This window comes from Schistocerca serialis, chromosome 5 (genome assembly GCF_023864345.2).
Source record: "Schistocerca serialis cubense isolate TAMUIC-IGC-003099 chromosome 5, iqSchSeri2.2, whole genome shotgun sequence".
NCBI lineage: Eukaryota > Metazoa > Arthropoda > Insecta > Orthoptera > Acrididae > Schistocerca > Schistocerca serialis.
In genome coordinates, this window is record NC_064642.1 from 406189229 (window position 1) to 406211192 (window position 21964).

General features: G+C 40.1%; 2 protein-coding genes across 6 annotated transcripts in view; one reads left to right on the forward strand and one right to left on the reverse strand.

Annotated features, from left to right (window-relative positions):
• The window catches only part of LOC126480724 (L-lactate dehydrogenase), a 310377-nt gene extending 304536 nt beyond the window's left edge, over positions 1–5841 (forward strand). For all 5 annotated transcript variants that reach the window (XM_050103993.1, XM_050103988.1, XM_050103992.1 and 2 more), the window contains exon 9: positions 5255–5841. In XM_050103993.1, coding sequence (XP_049959950.1) covers positions 5255–5258 — 4 coding nt within the window. In that variant the 3' untranslated portion in view covers positions 5259–5841. The remainder of the gene's footprint in view (positions 1–5254) is intronic.
• LOC126481969 (tolloid-like protein 1) overlaps positions 5269–21964 on the reverse strand; it is a 268074-nt gene continuing 251378 nt past the window's right edge. The window contains exon 6 of the mRNA XM_050105934.1: positions 5269–5407. Within this exon, the coding sequence (XP_049961891.1) occupies positions 5286–5407 (122 nt within the window). The 3' untranslated portion in view covers positions 5269–5285. The remainder of the gene's footprint in view (positions 5408–21964) is intronic.

Sequence of the window (21964 nt, forward strand, 5' to 3'; positions counted from 1 at the left end):
CTCATTCACTACTCACTTGAGATACAAAAGCTCTTGAAGTGACTAAGGCTAACATTCAAATCCAGTTAATGTTCTATAATTTCTATAAATTTGTACACAGTAAGCATCTGTATATATTTCTTAGAACATAATATTATTAAAGTGACAATTTCTGGAAATGTTACCACTATGGTGCTTTTGTGGTGTGGAGAAAACAAGCTACTCGTTACCGACTGAAATGTGTAACACTATCCCATCCTCCTCAATACAACTGACACAATGTAATACTAAATTAATATCCCTTGCACATGATATATTTGATGCAAAACAATAAACAATTGTGAATCTCAAAATGTGAACGCGAGTTAAATGCACTGCAGCCACATCAGCCCATGGCTGCTGTAGCAGTCAAGCACACTCAGCCCACTGCAGTCGCAGTGTTAACCTCTCACAACAGCACATTTCACTACATAAAACTCTCATTGCTGTAAATCCATATTATCTGCTGCGGGTGAAACACTAAATTAATATTTTATCTATTATCCACTAATATTGTTGTTCATTCTGTTATGGAAAGAGAAGTAATGGCAAAAAGAAATTTTCACCATAGGATCCAGTTTAGATTTGGCCATGGAGACTGAACAAAGATTCCAAAATCTGAGAAAGAATTGGCTTCAGACTATTAGAAAATGTTTTCATGGACAAAAAATTTAGAATGTGGTTAAAAATAGTCCACAAGACCAATTCCTCTCTTTTGCTTTCCTGAATTTTGTTTCTTTGAAGTTTCAGTTGGTAACTTTTAGTTGGGAAAATGTTTTCTAATTGAATAATTGCTCCTATCTTGATCATGCTACATCAAATGTAAGATTCTAAACTAAGGTAGCACCTCATTGTGTTCTTCCATGATTCATAAATGGTATTTATCTTGCCTCTGTTGATGTGCAGTTCTATATAGATTTTCAAGTAATGTTTAACCCTTTGACTTCTGCTGACAGATTTAAGAGCAGCCTTTGAGGTTTTCTTCATTGCTACTGACGAGTCAATTCGGGCCTACTTGCTGACACTTGGGTACTAATGATGAAAATAAATGCACAACCACTCAACTACCTGAGTGCAATTACGAGTTTAAGTGTACAGCAGAATTTCTGACTCATATCTCAGTAGCTTTTCATAGTTTTGCCCAAGAAGTTGTGTTCAGGTATTTTGTTTGTTTGAAATGTCTTTGGTTTGAGTTCTATTGTTCATCAGGATTGTCAAAGAAGAAAATAACAGCATGTTGTGATTACACTCAGGAGGAGATTATAGAAAGACTTTCTCAAGGAGTGACAGTGAGAATGAATTGTTTGCTGTCAATGTATATGACAACTCCTCTACAGATTCTAAAAACAACAGCCCCAAGCCATCTATGTTAGTACATGTAACATTACAGTGTTATATTTCAACAAGAAATGTAATTGATAGCTCTTGTGAATCTGATACTGACTTTTGGAATGGGTTATCAAAATCAGATCAGAAACTGCTGAAGGAAAAACCATCTTCACATTTCTTGCCGATTTGCAACAACCATAAATTTGCAGAGAAGCTTCTAAGTTAAAACCTAATTTTTACACCTACAACAATGTTCATCTCTGCTGCGACAGATAGTGATGGGAGGGGTCATCACTGGAAGCACTCCAGAAATATTTAGCACATTGCAATGCAAGCAATTTGGGTAACCCCATCCTGGGCAAATGTTGGATACTAAGTGTCATTAAATGCATAGGTGATAATGATGCAGTGCTCAGCTGGGCACATACTGAGCACATCTGCAGCAACCAAAAGGTTAATAATAAGCTATAATAACTTCAAGTCTGTTAATCAATTTTTGTATTTTCCTGGAAGGTCAGGGGGATGGCCATGTCTTTATTTACCTTCAGTAACTACCTTCATATTCGCTATAGGTTGTTTATGAGAAACTCATATCAGGAGGTTTGTGCTGGTATATGGAAACTGGTCTCTTGAAATGTGAGCCGGCCGAAGTGGCCGTGCGGTTAAAGGCGCTGCAGTCTGGAACCGCAAGACCGCTACGGTCGCAGGTTCGAATCCTGCCTCGGGCATGGATGTTTGTGATGTCCTTAGGTTAGTTAGGTTTCACTAGTTCTAAGTTCTAGGGGACTAATGACCTCAGCAGTTGAGTCCCATAGTGCTCAGAGCCATTTTTTGAAATGTGAAACCACTGCTTCAGCTTCCTCAATATTTAAGGAAATACATGTTTATGAACAACACAAAAGGAACTGTAAGCCATTTTTCATCAACAGTGAAAATCCATCCACACAGTAAATGATATTTTACAAGCTATTGTGATGCAAATGGAACTGGACAACAGTAGCACTATTCTGAGAAAAGGTTGTCAAGTCATCTTGAAATAATTTTTAATAATCTTGGTAGTTAGAACTTCCAGCAAAATCTTAATGAATATGCTTTACCACTGTTCTTGGTAAATGTTCATCTGAGCACTGTAAAATGGTGGGACATTAAGTAATAATGAAAAAAAAAAAAAAAAAAAGGATTTGCACGAAATAGATGTCTAAAGCCGCTGGCATTGCTGTTCTGTTCTGTAATGGGGAAAAAGATAAGTATTTTTTCAGGGGGAAATGAAGGCCAACAACAATTCTTAAATGTCTCACTATTTGCTTTTCAAAAACCTAACACTTCCCCCTCCCTGCTGGCCATTAAAATTGAAGCACATGAAGATGGCATGCAACAAACATCAAACTGACATGAAATGCACTTACATGCTTTGATAAGCAAGTGATAAGCATTTCAGTGTAACTATAGAAAGCAGATAGGAGTAATGCTATCTACACTGTGTAATTAAGGAATGAGTATGCACCAGATTTCTCGTTCAGCAATTGGATTTGAATGTTTGTCATCATGAGAAGATCATGTTATACCTTGAATAAGAAGGAAATGTGTCTACCAGCACATGTTGGAATTTGACAGGGGCAGAATAGTGGCCTCTAGAGACTGCATTTTATTAGTCTGCTACTGTTCCTGTCAGTCAGGATCCCATGACAGTCCTGTAAAGATGGAGTTAATGGTTTCAAGAGGGCCATACTCAATGTCAACCAGGACCACAGAGCCATGCCACATAGGTTTCATCAGGAAATTGGCTTGTTTGCAGCAAGATATGTATCCACATGGGCAGTGCTGACAGCTAGAGAGACCAGCAACCATTATTGCAGCTTCCTTTGACATGGCATCAGAGAGAGGCGTAACAGCAGTGGGTACACCCAACAGCAGCAATGGACACATCTTTTTGGATAAGTCCTGATTCTGTATATAGCACACAATGGAAATACCTGTGTGTGGAAAAAAATTATGATAGACTGCATTTGACATTGCCAAATGGGACCAGCACCTAATGTGATGGTATGGCATGTCATTAGGTGCACAACACAATTATCTCTACTGGCCAGAGTGGCCGAGCGGTTTCTTGATGCTACAGTCAGGAACCGCGCGACCGCCGCGGTCGCAGGTTCGAATCCTGCCTCGGGCATGGATGTGTGTGATGTCCTTAGATTAGTTAGGTTTAAGTAGTTCTAAGTTCTAGGGGACTGATGACCTCAGAAGTTAAGTCCCATAGTGCTCAGAGCCATTTTTGAACCACAATTAACTCTGGTTTGCATAGTGAGTAAATTGGGCAGCAGGCTTTATATTAAGTGACTCTAAGCCATTGGCTGAGCTCTCTCTTTCAGATCCCTATGGGATAATATTTACATGAGAAAATTCAAGATCATATGAAAGCTACCTCAATACAGAGGATGTTCATTTGTGCCTTACTCAACGTGTTCTTCAGGTCACACATCTATTGAAAATATTTAGGCAGGGGTTGCAGAGAGATAGGTATGCTACCAATCACCATCACTGTGACTGGTCATCTCTGGCATCAATCTGAAGTTGCATCGAGTAAGGTATCTACATCTGTTATACAAGGTTAATTCTACTTGATATCCAGCTGGATTACAGCAATTGTTGCTGCCAGATGTGGCATATCTATGTAGGGGGCCAATTTTCTTTGCACTTGTATACTTCAAAGCACATACAGATGTTATTACATATTTTTATTAATATACTGTATGTCCACAATAATTTAGATAAATACTATCCTTCACGGTGTTGTAGTTTTCAATGGTCAGCAGAGTACTTATTTGTACCAGATCACTGAAGAAATTATAACAACACAAAGAAAACTGAATACAAAGCAGGTTTCTTTGTCAATTTGATATAAAAAATAAATTATTTGTAAACCACAAGCAAAAGTAAACTAACTGTAGTGAGTTGTCTCTGTTTCTGAATGTCCATTTATAAATACATAAAACCACCCTTTGAAAGAAGTGTACTAACATAAGATCTGGTTGTATGGTACAGGAAACATGTGGAGGACTGCATTTCTCATCTGCCTGTTGATCCTAATTCATGTTTCTGGAAGAAATAGTTTCTTGAAATCAATGAGTTGCCTTTATATTGTTTTCCAAAAATAGTTTTTTCAGAATTTACAGAATGATTAGTACACCTGCAAGTATATCTCATAGTTTTTTGAGAAAAGCATCACACATTTATATATTTTCGTTGTTTTAGGAGGTTGACACCTGAAATAATTAGGACAAAGTATTATATTTCAAATACAGATGCCCATAAGAAATATCTCAAAAAATTTTATGTTATTCTTTTTATCAAATATATATTTTATTTGCTGTTTCAGCACATAATGAAGAGCATTTGCTAGTTTGAATTTTGTAGTTTTTATTCACTTTTTAAATTAAAGGAATCTACAGTTCCAATAAGTGCTATGGCTACATACTATTGCTTGATATATTTCATTTTCATTATGTATAAGAAGTTTAAATCATATGTAGGTCATAGAATATGTCTAACACTGGAGACACTTACAAAACTATAGGAACATAAGGAAAAAGTTATTTGATGTCTTTGGATGATGCTTTACAAAAGACACACGACACACTTTGATATATTAACTCTATTCATAAAAAAATAAATTACACACAACATATTGTGTAAAAAAATGCACAATATTTATCTATGAACTTGCTCATGTTATCACACACAATAGAAAGTGACAGTCTCTGCACACATTACTTCAGTGAACAGAACATATTTCTGACATTTGCAGTTCAGGCCACTGCATATAGTGTTTCAGACAGTAATAGGTGTTTTCAATTGTGTTGCTGTCTGTTTGTACCAGAATTTATCTCTGCTTTCAATTCTCTTGCAGCTGATGAATTTTATGGTGAATTTGTCCTGCATCAGCTGTCTGGACAGTGGTATATCTGTTCAAAGGTGATGAAGAATCCATTGAAGTTGTTCTCATCATCAGAATGAAAATGGAACCTTTGGCTTGTTGCACCTGGCTGATACACAGCTAACCCTGAAACAACACAATTATTTCAATTTTCTAAGTTTCTTTTGCTTTGCATTAGACCCCTTAGAGGAACTGCAAATGTAAATTTGAAGGGTTGCATTATAAGCACCATGGTATCTGAAATAATTTCAGTATTGTAAGACATGTAGTGGACTATATTTGTGTTTGCTCATGATTATGTAGGTTTTTTATTTATTTTTTCAAATTGTGATGTAGTGTAGTTTAAGGTAAAAGTTGATTTAGTAACAGTGATAAACATAAAAAATATCAGTATAACTTTTGAAATGAAATTAATTTAAAGAATCCACAGTCAATGTAGACCATAATGCTCTAAAATCTTCTTGCTATAAATGCTATTAAGAAACATGAAGAGAAAAAAATATCTTCTTGTAGAGTATTTAAAACTTTTCTCACTTCAATAAAATACTGTAGAACATAAATAGCTTTGTTTGTTTATTTCTATCTTATATTTGACTATTTGTTTGACTTTACCACTTGTGAAATTCTATACAAAGGGTACTGTCAACAAACAATACCAAAATGTTCCTTTAGACAGTGTGCAGAGTCTTCAGATCTCAGAAAACTGAGCCAGGATGCAGGAGGGAGTTGGAGCAGTATATGCAGAACAGTAAGCAATGTAAATGTAATACAGAACCAAAAAATTTCACTGTTTAGGAACTATCAACAGCTAAACTTGGCTGCAGACAGAGAAATTAAAATAACACTTAATCAGATGAAAAAATACAAATACTATTAGTATAAAAGATTAATTTCACAAATATGATCACTTTTCATTAGGAACTTACAAAATATGCAAATAAAATCTGGGCAAAATTCTGAAAAAATATGCAGCAGTCTGGCACTGCATTATTTTGGAAACAAGCTTCTTGAAAGACTGTTTCTTCCTTTTCCTAGTCTCTGATAGGGCTATAAATTTAAAAAAAACTGAATATCAGAAAGGATCTATGGACAGGGTAATTGGGACATGTCATAATGGGGTGTGAGCTTATGTATCAACTCTGAAAAAACACAACTGACTGACTGTCAACCAAGTCACTGCAGTACAGTACAGTTTCCTTCTTATTTAAGGTTAAATATCATCCCAAACACTTTTTCATCTCTTTTAAAAATCACTTGGTACCAAGTCCAGAAAATAAATATCAGTATAACTTTTGAAATGAAATTAATTTAAAGAATCCACAGTCAATGTAGACCATAATGCTCTAAAATCTCCCATTTGAACTGCTGAAATGGTAGTTGGGTTGACATTGCAGCATACAGTTGGCATTGTTGTGTAGATAGCAGAATTACACCTAGTGACAGAATGGAACCTTCACAGTGTTTTCCCTTCTTCTTCTTTTTGTAGAGCTTTTGTTCTGCATTACCACAGGGTCGGCATTGTTAGTTATGGATTTGACATGGTTAATTTAAGCGGTGACCTGATGCCCTTCCTGTCATCACCTCAGTACTCCCAGGATGAAATGTGAGTAGCCCAACTGTCTGCATGAACTGCCATAAATGTGAAAGTGAGTGAAAGTTTTCTGAATGTTTGAAAATCATGTAAGATGCATTATGACATGTCCCAATTACCCTGTCCATAGATCCTTTCTGATATTCAGTTTTTTTTTTAAAATTTATAGCCCTATCATAGACTAGGAAAAGGAAGAAACAGTCTTTCAAAAAGCTTGTTTCCAAAATAATGCAGTGCCAGACTGCTGCATATTTTTTCAGAATTTTGCCCAGATTTTATTTGCATATTTTGTAAGTTCCTAATGAAAAGTGAGACGTAAACAGTAACGAAATCCTAAACTCAGATTGGAATGTATACCGCAGAGACAGGCTGGACAGTGAAGGGGGAGGCGTGTTTATAGCGATAAGAAGTGCAATAGTATCGAAGGAAATTGACGGAGATCCGAAATGTGAAATGATTTGGGTGAAGGTCACGGTTAAAGCAGGCTCAGAAATAGTAATTGGATGTCTCTATAGGCCCCCTGGCTCAGCAGCTGTTGTGGTTGAGCACCTGAAGGATAATTTGGAAAATATTTCGAGTAGATTTCCCCACCATGTTATAGTTCTGGGTGGAGATTTTAATTTGCCGGATATAGACTGGGAGACTCAGACGTTCATAACGGGTGGCAGGGACAAAGAATCCAGTGAAATTTTTTTAAGTGCTTTATCTGAAAACTACCTTGAGCAGTTAAACAGAGAACCGACTCGTGGCGATAACATATTAGACCTTCTGGTGACAAACAGACCCGAACTATCTGAAAAAGTTAACGCAGAACAGGGAATCAGGGATCATCAAGCGGTTACGGCATCGATGATTTCTGCCATAAATAGGAATATTAAAAAGGGTAGGAAGATTTTTCTGTTTAGAAAAAGTGACAAAAAGCAGATTTCAGAGTACCTGTTGGCTCAACACAAAAGTTTTGTCTCAAGTACAGATAGTGTTGAGGATCAGTGGACAAAGTTCAAAACCGTCATACATAATGCGTTAGATGAGTATGTGCCAAGCAAGATCGTAAGAGATGGAAAAGAGCCACCGTGGTACAACAACCGAGTTAGAAAACTGCTGCAGAAGCAAAGGGAACTTCACAGCAAACATAAACATAGCCAAAGCCTCGCAGACAAACAAAAATTACGCGAAGCGAAATGTAGTGTGAGGAGGGCTATGCGAGAGGCGTTCAATGAATTCGAAAGTAAAGTTCTATGTACTGACTTGGCAGAAAATCCTAAGAAATTTTGGTCCTATGTCAAAGCGGTAGGTGGGTCAAAACAAAATGTCCAGACACTCTGTGACCAAAATGGTACTGAAACAGAGGATGACAGACTAAAGGCCGAAATACTAAATGTCTTTTTCCAAAGTTGTTTCACAGAGGAAGATTGCACTGTAGTTCCTTCTCTAGATTGTCGCACAGATGACAAAATGGCAGATATCGAAATAGACGACAGAGGGATAGAGAAACAATTAAAATCGCTCAAAAGAGGAAAGGCCGCTGGACCTGATGGGATACCAGTGCAATTTTACACAGAGTACGCGAAGGAACTTGCCCCCCTTCTTGCAGCGGTGTACCGTAGGTCTCTAGAAGAGCGTAGCGTTCCAAAGGATTGGAAAAGGGCACAGGTCATCCCCGTTTTCATTTCACGTCGAGCAGATGTGCAGAACTATAGACCTATATCTCTAACGTCGATCAGTTGTAGAATTTTGGAACACGTATTGTGTTCGAGTATAATGACTTTTCTGGAGACTAGAAATCTACTCTGTAGGAATCAGCATGGGTTTCAAAAAAGACAGTCATGTGAAACCCAGCTCGCGCTATTCGTCCACGAGACTCAGAGGGCCATAGACAGGGGTTCACAGGTAGATGCCGTGTTTCTTGACTTCCGCAAGGCGTTCGATACAGTTCCCCACAGTCGTTTAATGAACAAAGTAAGAGCATATGGACTATCAGACCAATTGTGTGATTGGATTGAGGAGTTCCTAGATAACAGGACGCAGCATGTCATTCTCAATGGAGAGAAGTCTTCCGAAGTAAGAGTGATTTCAGGTGTGCCGCAGGGGAGTGTCATAGGACCGTTGCTATTCACAATACACATAAATGACCTTGTGGATGACATCGGAAGTTCACTGAGGTTTTTTGCGGTTGATGCTGTGGTGTATCGAAGATTGTAACAATGGAAAATTGTACTGAAATGCAGGAGGACCTGCAGCGAATTGACGCATGGTGCAGGGAATGGCAATTGAATCTCAATGTAGACAAGTGTAATGTGCTGCGAAAACACAGAAAGATAGATCCTTTATCATTTAGCTACAAAATAGCAGGTCAGAAACTGGAAGCAGTTAATACCATAAATTATCTGGGAGTACGCATTAGGAGTGATTTAAAATGGAATGATCATATAATGTTGATTGTCGGTAAAGCAGATGCCAGACTGAGATTCATTGGAAGAATCCTAAGGAAATGCAATCCGAAAACAAAGGAAGTAGGTTACAGTACGCTTGTTCGCCCAGTGCTTGAATACTGCTCAGCAGTGTGCGATCCGTACCAGATAGGGTTGATAGAAGATATAGAGAAGATCCAACGGAGTGCAGCGCGCTTCGTTACAGGATCATTTAGTAATCGCAAAAGCGTTACGGAGATGATAGATAAACTCCAGTGGAAGACTCTGCAGGAGAGACGCTCAGTAGCTCGGTACGGGCTTTTGTCAAAGTTTCGAGAACATACCATCACCGAAGAGTCAAGCAGTATATTGCTCCCTCCTACGTATATCTCGCGAAGAGACCATGAGGATAAAATCAGAGAGATTAGAGCCCACACAGAGGCATACCGACAATCCTTCTTTCCACGAACAATACGAGACTGGAATAGAAGGGAGAACCGATAGAGGTACTCAAGGTACCCTCCGCCACACACCGTCAGGTGGCTTGCGGAGTATGGATGTAGATGTAGATGTAGAATTGGGTGTCAGCTCAGTATTCATGTCGCAGGATGTAGGAAACTACCTAAAAGTCACATCCATGCTGGCTGGCACTCTGGCACTTGTTGTTAATCTACCAGGCAGATTCAATCTGCAGTTAGCACAAAACCACATCCTGGAAGCAACACTTAAATGCATACAGCTAAGCAGGTGGGTAATTTCTGGCAGTACTGAGCTTCAGTGATAGTTCTCTCCAGCACTACAAAGTTCCATGGCCGCCTCATGAAGAACTACAAAGAACCTTTCTGGCATGGGGCAGAAAACTGCTGTCAATCATTTTTGCAGAGGGGATAGGAAAACGGACAGACTAAAAACTAAACTGAACTCCTCCGGAACAGGATCCTTCTAGGGCTTCATTTGAAGGATGTGGACCATATCTCTGATCTTTCGTCGTCTTGTATCAGGGTCAAAATCTTCAACTTCATAAGTAACATCAGACGATTGTCTTACAAGCTTATAAGGTCCAAAGTAGCGCCTGAGGAGCTTCTCAGAGAGACCAACCTTCCGAACAGGAGTGAATAACCAGACGATGTCACCAGGCTGGTAGACAACAGGGTGGTGGCTCGCGTCATACCTTCAGTGATCGTTTCCTTGAGCCTGCAGTGTGCAGAGTCTTGCTAACTGCCGAGCTTCCTCAGCTCTGGTTAACACCTGGTCAATGTGGTCGTCATCCACATCATCAGGATGTAATGGAAACACAGTGTTCATCATCATCATCATCATCATTGCCTCATGCCCATGCACCAGGAAAAATGGTGTAAATCCTGCAGTGTCTTGTTTGGTGATGTTGTAGGCAAACGTCACAAAAGGTAGCACCTCATCCCAGATGCTCTGCTCAACATTGATGAACATTGATAGCATGTCGGCCAAGATCTTATTAAGGCATTCAGTAAGCCCGTTAGTTTGCAGATAGTAGGCACTCATCATGTGATGAGTAATGTTGCACTGACGGTTTATCTCTGTCACAAGATTTGATTGTAAATTTTCCCTTGATCCTTAATTAATGACCTTGGGGCACTGTGTTTTAATACAACATCTTCTATGATGAATTAGGCTACCTTGAATGCTTCAGCTGCTTTCACAGCTTTTGTAATGGCATAGCATGTCAGATAATCAGTGCAAATAATAATCCACCTATTGCTACTCGCAGACGCTGGAAAACATCCGAGGAGGTCACTCCCAACATGCTGGAAAGGTATTTTGGCTGGTGGAGTTGGTATGAGTCGGCCAGGTGGTTTCTGAGGAACTTCCTTTCTCCTCTGGCACTCTCGGCAGTGTGAGACATAGTGACGGACACTCCTAAATAAACCTGGCCAGAAAAATCTTTTGCGGATCCTCTTGTATGTCTTAATAAATCCTAAATGCCTGGCCTCAGGTGTGTCATGGAATTTCTGTAGAACATGCATGTGTTTAGTAATCACTGGTAGCCATCTCTTTCCAAACAGATCAAAAATTTTCTTGCAAAGTAATCCATTAACCACCTTATATTGTCCTTTCACATCCTCTGGCCGATTTAAGGCAAGCATAATTTGAGATATCTTGGCGTCCTTCTTTTCCTCAGCAGAGAGATCCTGGAGTGTAGTGAGACAGTTACTATCTTCATCAAAGTCTTGATGGTCTAGCACAGGGTGTCTTGAGATACAGTCAGCATTTGGTGTTTTCTTCCGCTTTTGTACACTATGGTAATGTCATACTCTTGGAGACATAGTCGTTCTGTTGGATCCTTAAGACCTGTCAACCAACAAAGTGAATGATGGTCTGTAACAGCTGTGAATGGCCTTCCATAGAGATACTGTCAAAATCTGCACATGGCCCAGATCACAGCAAGACATTCTCTTTCTGTAGTTGAGTAGTTTCTCTTGGCTTTTCTAAGTGTCCTAGGAGCATAGGCTATAACCTTCTCTTATCCATCAGAAATCTGCACCACAACAGAACTGATTCCATACCCACTATCATCTGTTTGTAGTTCTATAGCTGATCTCTCATCATACAGAGCAAGTACAGGGTCAGTCCTCAGACCTTTTCGCAGCACATTGAAAAAATACTGTTGAGCACCACCCTAGATAAATTTAGCATCAGCTTTTAACAAATCTTGGAGTGGCCTGACTTTGATACAAAAGTCTTTGATAAATCGATGGTAATAAGAACACAATCTGAGGAAGCTTCTCACATCTCTAATACTTTTAGGAATGGGAAATTCCGTTATAGATCTCACCTTTTCTGGGTCTGGCCACACATCTTTGTTTGACACAAGGTGTCCAAGTATTTTGATTTGTTTTGCTCCAAAGAGACACTTTCTTGGATTAAGTTTCAGTCCAGCTTGTTGGAGACACTTAAGAACTGCCCTCAGTCTTTTTATGTGTTCATCAAATGTCTCTGAGAACACTTTAATGTCATCTAATTAACAAAGACACATCGTCCACTTCAGGTGACTTAGAAGATTATCCATCATCCATTCAAAAGTTGCTGGTGCATTACACAAACCAAACGGCATTACCTTAAACTCATACAGGTCCTCAGGGGTGATGAATGCAGTTTTCTCACGATCAGCCTCATCGACTTTGATTTGCCAGTATCCCAAGTACATGTCTATGGCTGAGAAAAACTAGTGTATCGTCAATTCGTGGAAGAGGGTAAACATCCTTTTTAATTATCTTATTAAGGGGACACAGTCGCTAACAGGCTCAAAAAATCGATTTTTTTTTTAGTCTTAATCTATGCTCCAATTATTTGGCTACAAAATGGTTTTCCAAGTGCCTCTCAAATGCGTGACAATGCAATATGTGGTGTGAACAGTGTTTCTGTTGTTACTGACACAAACATTCAGATCTTCATGAGGTTATTACGTGAACTTATCGAAAAACACACAAATTGTAAAAACTGTGGTGGAAACGTTACTTTGCACGAAGATGTGGCGAAAACCAAGGGAATTGTTTGTAATTTAGTTTTGACATGTTTGGAATGTAGCTGTACTGCCAATACAATGTCATCCCATGTAACAAGAAGCAGATTGTATGAAAACAATATAAGATTAGTGTATGCACTTAGATCTGTTGGAAAAGGGCGAAGTGCAGGTGCTGTTCTTTGTGCAGCGATGAACATTCCTCCACCTCCAAGAAAGTTTGATGTTGACAACAAGACTATTGGTGCAGTTGCAGCTGAGGTAAGTGAATCTACAATGTTGAAAGCAGCCAAAGAAGCAGTTCAGTTGAATGATACAAAATCTGACCCAAGGCAAATTTCTGCTGGTTTTGATGGCAGTTGGCAGAAACGCGGGCATACATCCCTAAATGGCACTGTGTCAGCAACCTCTTTTGATACTGGGAAGGTTCTGGGTATTGAAATTATTACTAAGTTCTGTGACATCTGTAGCAAAAATCCCAGTACACAACATATGTGCAAAAAGGACTATGATGGTTCTAGTGGAGGCATCGAAGTGGCTGGTGTTGCTAACATTTTCGAAAGGTCTGTGCAGTCAAGAGGTATCCTCTACACAGACTATCTTGGGGACGGGGACAGTAAGGCTTATCAGAAAGTGGTAGAAGACAAACCTTATGGGCATAGAGTCAAAATTAATAAACTGGAATGTATAGGACATGTACAGAAAAGAATGGGATCACGACTTCTAAAGATACGTACGGAAAAAAAGTTAGGTGGTAAAGGGGCCTGACAAAGGCTGAAATAGACAGGATCCAGACTTATTATGGTATGGCCATTAGAAATAACTGCAACAATGTAGAAGCAATGAGGAGAGCCATCTGGGCTATATTCTTTCATAAAATTTCAACAGATGAGGAACCACAACATAACCTTTGCCCACGGGGACCTGACAGCTGATGCAAATTCAACAACCCAGTTACATCTTCCAGCTATAAGCACAAACATTCAATTCCAGAAAAAATCCTGCTAGCTGTGAAACCCATTTTCAAAGACCTTAGCGAACAAGAGCTCTTGAAAAAGTGTATCCATGGAAAAACTCAAAACCCAAAGGAAAGTTTGAATTCTGTCATTTGGACAAGGCTACCAAAAACTGTTTTCGTTAGATAAGAAACACTAAAATTTGGTGTTCATGATGCAGTGATGTGCTTCAATTCTGGTGTGTCAAAGAAGACTGATGTATTAAGACTCTTGGGAACAAAGGATGGTATCAATACTGAAAGGGGACTGAAAAAGATTGACATGGACCGTATCCGTTATGCCGATATTTCTGCAGCAAATGCTACCAAGGAGACCAGGATAGCCAGAAGATCAAAGAAAAGAAGATAAAGATCAAGAAGCTGAGCCACAGTATAGCCCTGGAATGTTTTAAAAGTGTGTCTGTATGACATTGTACATTACTTTCTTGCATGTAAAACTTTAATACCATTTTTCTCAAAACTACATTTTTTGACCTTCCGGTACACTTTTCTCAAAAACTATGACTGCTAAAGACATCAGACTTACAGTATCTCTTGTTAATACAACGATGATTAATTAGATAAAAAAATAGACCAGTAGTGATAAAAAGAACAGATTTACAAGCTCCAAGGTGTTTAGAAAAGTTTTAATTTTTTGTCTTATAGAACAAAAAAATGATTACTCATGAAATATATAAAATACATTAACCATTTTTTATGTGATTTGGGAATGATGTTTCAGCTGTACACTGTACAAGTTTCAGGTCTTTATCTCCATTAGTTACTTCAGAAAGTGTGCCTGACGTGTGCTCGTTTTAGCATTGATTCCTTATGGGAGTTCCCTAGCGACTGTGTCCCCTTAAGCTTCCTGTAATCAACACAAAAGCACCAACTGCCATCCTTCTCCCTGACGAGAACCACTGGTGATGACCATGGGCTCTGCAAAGGCTGAATGATGTCATTCTTCATCATTTTCTCTACCTTGACGCGAATTATTCGACATTCTGTTGCCGACACATGGTATACTCTCTGGCTTATTGATTGATGGTCTCCAGTGCTAATCCAGTGCTTCACTGTAAATTTGTCTATTTTGCTCTTCACCTGTGGATTGAAGCATTCAGAGAACTTTCGAAGAATGGCAAGTAGCTTCTTCTGTTGTTCCTTAGTGATATCTGGTGATAGTTGAGCTATAAGATCTTGTCTCATAGTGGTAGTGCCAATTTTGTACACAGACTCGGCATGGGAGGTTTCAACGATGCTCAGCTGTTCTGCAATTAACGTCTCAGCATTTGCTATGCACATGCGTCTTGGAAGGATCTGCAGTTCTCGGCAATGGTTAACTATCCACAATTCACCAAATCCGTTCTTAAACAAGATGACATTGGCTGGAATGACCAAGTTATTCTTCAGCGGTATGCTTCTCTTACATTCCACTACAAGATCCATGGGTTGATGCCTGGCATGACAGGTGACAGTTACCTTTCTAGTGCTGACTGCAGGAATGATCACTTCATCCAGCACACATAGTCTCCACACACTCGGATGCGCATCTTCCTGTCCACAGTATCTCATCTCCTCTAGCATAACCTCCGAGTGACCACAGTCTATAATTGCCTGAGAAACTATCAAAACCTCCCATCCGAGAGTGACGTCATGACTACACTCTTGTAAGATGATGAATTCTAAGGGCTGTGAATGGCCACTTATACCCACACAAATGACACATCTTCCTGTAGGTTTTACATATTTCCTATTAGCCACCTTCAGCAGAGATGTTTTGTTGCCGATGAATACGGTTTTCTGCATCTGGCAATGGTACTTCTCTGAAATGACTGAATATGATGCTCCAGAGTCCACAAGAGCTTGAGGATATTGACGTAATTTCCTACCATTATCGTAGTGATCGACGGCAGAGGATTTTTCTCTTCAGCGGCCTCACCTCCAAGGAAGGTCACACCCTTTAGTTTTCCAGGTTTTGGCAGCTAGGTGATCGGCTGGAGCTTCTAAACGGCAGTGGAGACCTTGAGCGGTGTGTTGGGGAGCATCCTCTCCAGCGGCTAGCTTGCGGTGATGGTGACCTACATCATCATGCACCCTCATCTTCATGTTTATCTTCATTGTTCTGGAGTTGGCATTGGCTAAGATCGATCTGCTGTCTTGTGGTACAGGTGTCTTCAAACATCCACCACCTTTCTCGAAAATAGTGCACCACATGTCCCAGTCGTCTGCAGTGAAAACATACTGGTTGATTATCCTGGGTCCTCTAGATGTCAGTCTTCCTTGTATCCAAACAGGTTCCTCATGCAGCGTTGTAGGAACGTAACTTCATGTGGGTCTTGACTTTTTCACCGTTTTAAAGGAAAATGAAGGACAAGAGATTGGGTTCAGTGTCTGTTCCACCTCCTCCATTATGACCTCTTGAAGCATATCAGTTTTTTGGTCACTGTGCAATCCAAGTGACATCTGAACTTCCTCTCTCACTATCTGATGAAGAGCACTTGTGAAATCAGTTTCTTCCTCCATCACAGACATCGATACAATGTTTCAAAGCTGTTCAAACTTGCGTGTAATTCTTTTTTGATGCATTGTCTCGATATAATGTGCAGTATCACAAGTGCCAATACCCAGCACCTCCACCAGAATAACGTCACATAGAAGAAGGCATAAGTAGATGAATGACAAACATTAACTTCACTTAACAAAGGTTTATTCAGCACTTGCACATACAAGAGCATGGAGCAAACTGCCTCCGGTCAGAACACATATGGTATATATACAGCTACAGAATATTCCAGTACAATGAGTCTTGCCACTTGTGGATACTTTTAGAATGCACTTGAACCAAATATAGAAATTAAAGTTTTTCAGATCAGGTGAGTTTTGACTTCATGACCCTCCATGCAACCGTCTAGTCTCATAACTACTACACTACAGTGACTGTGCTACTACCACAGTCGCTGTAGTGTAGTAGTTATGAGACTAGACGGTTGCATGGAGGGTCGTGAAGTCAAAACTCACCTCAGCTTCTTCTGCAACAATATTTGTTAATTTCAACCTTTAAACATATAATTAGGCCTAACACTTGTAGTAGAAGAAACTGTTAAAAAGAAGGAATTTTTCTATATATTCAGTTAATTGAACAAGTTATGTTTTAATTATAATTTCTGTAAATTAAACATCGAACAATGTGTAGTTTCAGTATCTATTATTGTGAGGATATATAAAGACCAGATTTTTGGTCCCAGGTTAGATCAACAGCAATGCATTAACTTAACTGTGACATAAGTGTAACACAAATAGGCCATGTGTTATAATGACAGTGTCTGTTCAATAGTGTGACACGTACCATATTATTCTGTAAGAACTGTGTGGTTAGGTTTTACTGCTCACAGATGTTCAACAGTAAATTATTATAGCAGTATGCTGACATTTTCCTGCAAACTATTAATGAGGCTTCTCAAAAGTTAACCAATAGTGAACTGGCCACATTAACTGTCTAATATTAGGTAAAGAACTGTGAAACACAGCTGTGCAACTGTTGACTACATTATTTACAGTAGTCAATTTTGAACTTCTACCCCCCCCCCCCCCCCCCCATTTTTCAGCCAGCATAACAACACATTACGTTGACATCAAGACTATCAATAAAGAAATAAAGCAGGTGAACGTCACAAATAGAAGAGCAAAACAGTCCAGCAATGAGTCCTTGGGCAGTAGTTAGTTTCAGATGTGCTATGACAGGCAAGCTGAAGATGGAAGTACAAACTCTGAAGTTCCTGCTGGAAAAACCAGAACTTTGGGTCACAATACTCGAAAAGGCATTCACACAAAACAAAATTACTGATGAAAAGACGAGGTTTGCGGCGGCTGTAAATGTATTAGATCCCAAAGCTAACCCTACAGCCATAGACAGAATGCTTCAGCCCACATCAGAATGGCAATATACATTTTGAAATAAGTAATTGATTGACAGAATGTCTAAACCACTTGAACAATGCATACAACAGGTGGCTGACAGGACCCCATCTGAATATTGGTGACACCTACAGGGCATTGTCAGAGAAGGAGACTTACCTGGCATGACACTGTGGTACATTTGGATGGCACAGATGCCCAGTGCAATCAAGGTGGCAGTAGTTACCTGCACAAAAGACAATGCCCACGCATTGATAATGACAGCAAAGTTCAAGTGACAATGGACAGTATAAAGCATGTATGACACTGGCTGTGGAATGTTGTGTGCAACTGTATGGAAGAACCGTCATGGGAATTTGGCCAGATGGCTGCATGAACTTACAGATGATGCATTACAGCAGCACAAAAGAAAGATAACAATGGGAATAACAGTGGCAGCCAGTGGGGAAGATGTGTTAGTACAACTGGTGGTTTGGCAAAAAGGCAAGAAGATGTACAAGACCATGTAAATATCCAAATGGTGATGATGGTGGGCAGTAGGTGTGGCAGGCCATGAGAACCAACAGAAATGCCTTCAGCAGGGAGGTGAACACAATGAGGGACCTAAGATGATGAGAAATTAATGAAAGTGATCCGCTCATTCATAGAGGTTACATGTTAAAAGATGTGGGATCGTGTCATTACTGTTTGACTGACTCAGAGTCAGACGTCAGTGCACTCCATTAAGGATTATCAAACTACCACCACGACCTCACAGGTGCACCTGATGGTGGCAAATGCAACGCCAATAATGACTTATGACACCTACAAAATGGAGGTGGATTTAGGATTTAGACAGAGTTGCCACTGGAACTTTGTGCTAGCAGAGGTGTAAAAGGCCGTATAAGGTGCCAACTTCCTGTGTAATATGAGAATTGAAACAAATACCAGTGCTGCACAGATTACAAGAGATGATGAAGCCGTCATAGGTATAATTGGAAGAGACATACATCACACCACAGGCTGCATGCACAAAGAGATGGCAAGGGGCAAAAATGGTGCTTCAGCCAGCAGTGTCACTTGACACAGTGCACAACATTAGAACACCTGATCAGCCAGTATCACAATGACCAAGAAGGTTAGCCCCAGATCGCTTTATAGCTGCAAAAGCTGAATTCAAGGGTTTGTTAAAAGCAGGTGTGCTACATAGTTATGATAACCCATTGGCGTCGCTGTTATGCTTAGTAAAAAAGAAGGATGGCACATGGAGACCTTGTGATAACTATTGGAAGTTAAAAATGCACACATGTCCAGACAATTACCTGGTACCCAACCTCAGGGATGTTACTAATGTCCTTGCAGGATCTTTAGCATGATTGGTTGTCAGAAGGCATACCATAAAATATGAGTTTCAGAGGCAGATATGCCAAAGGTGGCAGTCTCAACACCTTTCCGGTTGTCTGAGTATGTCAAAATGCCTTTCGGCCTTAAAAACACAGCACAGATGTCACAGAGGTTTGTGGAAGAGGTACTGTGACATTCAAAGTGTTGTTTTGTGTACCTACATGATATATTGATGTACTCAGAGACATAATAGTTGCATGAAGAACACCGCAGGTCCATTTTCAAAAGAATTAAGCAATATGGAATAGTTATCAACAGGGAGAAATGCACCTTCCAACAGCAGGAGGTGACATTTTTGGGTCACACAGTGTTAGCAAATAGAATATGCCAGCTGACCGATAAAATAGCCATGATCAAAGAAATACCTGGACCACTCGATTACCAAGAACTTAGAAGATTTTTGGGGGGCAGTAAATTTCTACTGTCGACACTTGCCATGGGCAGCTGAGATTCAGGCATCATTGACAGTGGCACTGGTGGGAGAAAACGTGGCTGGCAAGCGGCTCCTGAAGTAGACTCCAGACATACAAAACACATTTCACCAAGTGAAAGTAGATCTGAAGAAAGCAGTTATCGTGGCACACCCAGTACTGCATGCACCGTTGGCTATAGAAGGCGATGCAAGTCCACAGGCAATAGAAGCAGCCCCCCCATCAATTGCAGAAAACCACTGGCAGCCTCTGATTTTCTTTTCACACAAACTCACAGCAGCGAAGGTCAAAGGAAGTGTTTATGGCAGAGAACTCATAGTAAGATATGAATCTGTAAGATATTTTCATCCCTACATTGACACCAGAGCATTCGATGTTAATGCAGACTACAAACCTATTACATAAGCATTCATCAAATCTAATAACAACTGCTCTCCATGACAAGCCTGACAACTAGAGTTCATTGGCCAGTTCATTACAGATTTGCATCATATTAAGGGAGCGGAAAACATTGTGGCAGATTTCTGGTCAAGGGTCAATACCATCTCCCAGATAACCGATTATGAGCATTTGGCAGCTGTGGAGGCCATGAATCCCCATCTACAAGAATACTGGCAGGATGTCACTACTGGACTGAAAGTCACCAAGTGAGGCTAGTCAGAATGAAGGTTAGCATTTGGTGTGACAAGTCATGAGACAAACCTCAACCCCTTGTTCCTGAAGAGCTGCGGAAGACAACCTTCAGTAGCATTCATAGGCTGGCGCACCCCAGTATGAACAGCACAGTGAAACTGCCAACAGACTATTTTGTGTGGCCAAGCATTAAGAAAGATTGCTGTAGGTGGACAAAAAACGTGCATGGTATGCCAAAAATGCAACATCGGATGACATGTGAACACACCCATAGAAGAGTTTCTACCATATACGGAGCAGTTCACACATGTTCACCTAGACATCGTAGGTCTGCTGCCCCCCCTCATAGGGATACTATTATTTGTTTACTGCTGTAGACTGGTTCATGTGATGGGTGAAAGCAGTGCCATTGGCTGAAATAATGGTGAGAGTTTAATGGCGAGAGTTTTTGGCGACTTGGATTGTTCGTTTCAGTTGCACTCTACATGTGACCACAATCAAGGCCACAAATTTCAATTGGCCTTATTTTTAGAGCTGGAAAAGTTGTGTGGATTCCAGCACCACCACATGACAGCCTACCACCCTCAAAGTAATGGCATTATCAAGTGTTGGCACAGGACCTTGAAGGCTGCATTGTTGCGCCACGCTGAAAGATGGACCTCAGCCTTATCAGTGGTTTTGTTCAGACTACAGACAACTTGTGAACCAGATTTAGGAGTTTCCACCCACAACAGAGTTGGTTATATGGGAAAGCCCTATCCCTGCCAGCAGAAGTTTTTGCTGCACCATTGGAAACAATGGTGAGAGACATGCCCTATGTTCTGCAGGAAGTGCGAGAACACATTTCCAACTACATCCGGCATTGGGTTCCTGACACAGAGAGGGCACCCAGTTTGTACACACAGACCTGGGGTACTGCTCCCATGTGTGGTCATGGGCTGATGCAATATGACCATCCTTACAACCATCTTACTCTGTGCCATACAGTTATTAGCAAGAAGGTAGAGTTTTATGGAAAGTAGGAAACTGTCTCCATAGATTGAGTAAACTTGTCCACAAGCTGTTGCCTGAAGGAGAGCCAGGACAACAATGACAGAGATGGCTCCTGTACCACAGGAGGAAGAGACAACGCGGGTAGAGAGCCCACTACCCTCAACGACTCTGGCAGCCTTGGAGAAGGAGCCGCAGATGCTTCTGAGACATATTAAAACTGGCAGACACATAGGGGGAGGGGGCTGTGTGGGAATCACAAGACATCACAAGATTGAGCGCAGAGTGTACATTGTTGTTTATTCATTGTTATATTTGTGTTTCTGTGTTTTTCAAAAACTTTGCTCCTTGTATGGAACTGGTTCAGTCTTTTTTGAATAAAGTTATAGCCTTCCTGAAACAGTATTTGTCAATATTAATTACAAGGATACTGTGAAGCAGTACTGAAAGATGTTGTTAAAATGGTGGACAAAATTTCAAACAATTTAGATCAAAAGATCGATGACTGTGTTACACAGGCGGTAGCTTGCTTAGAGCAGGCCGAGCAGTCATCGACCCCCGCGCCATTCAACAATACATGAATGAGATTAATTTTGCTACTGAAATATTACTGAAAGAAATTATTAAGTAATTTTCCAGAACCAAGCCATGACAGTGACAGAATTAATCAATTGAAAGGTAATTGACAGTTTAGTCCATAGTTTACGATTATAGTGGTCACCGTTCTAGGTAAGCAGAAAGCTCACTTACTTGCAGTATGTTCACAGCAAGGCTGTGAACATACTGCTAGATGATACCAGACAACACACTACCTGCTATTATATCATTCCCCCTCT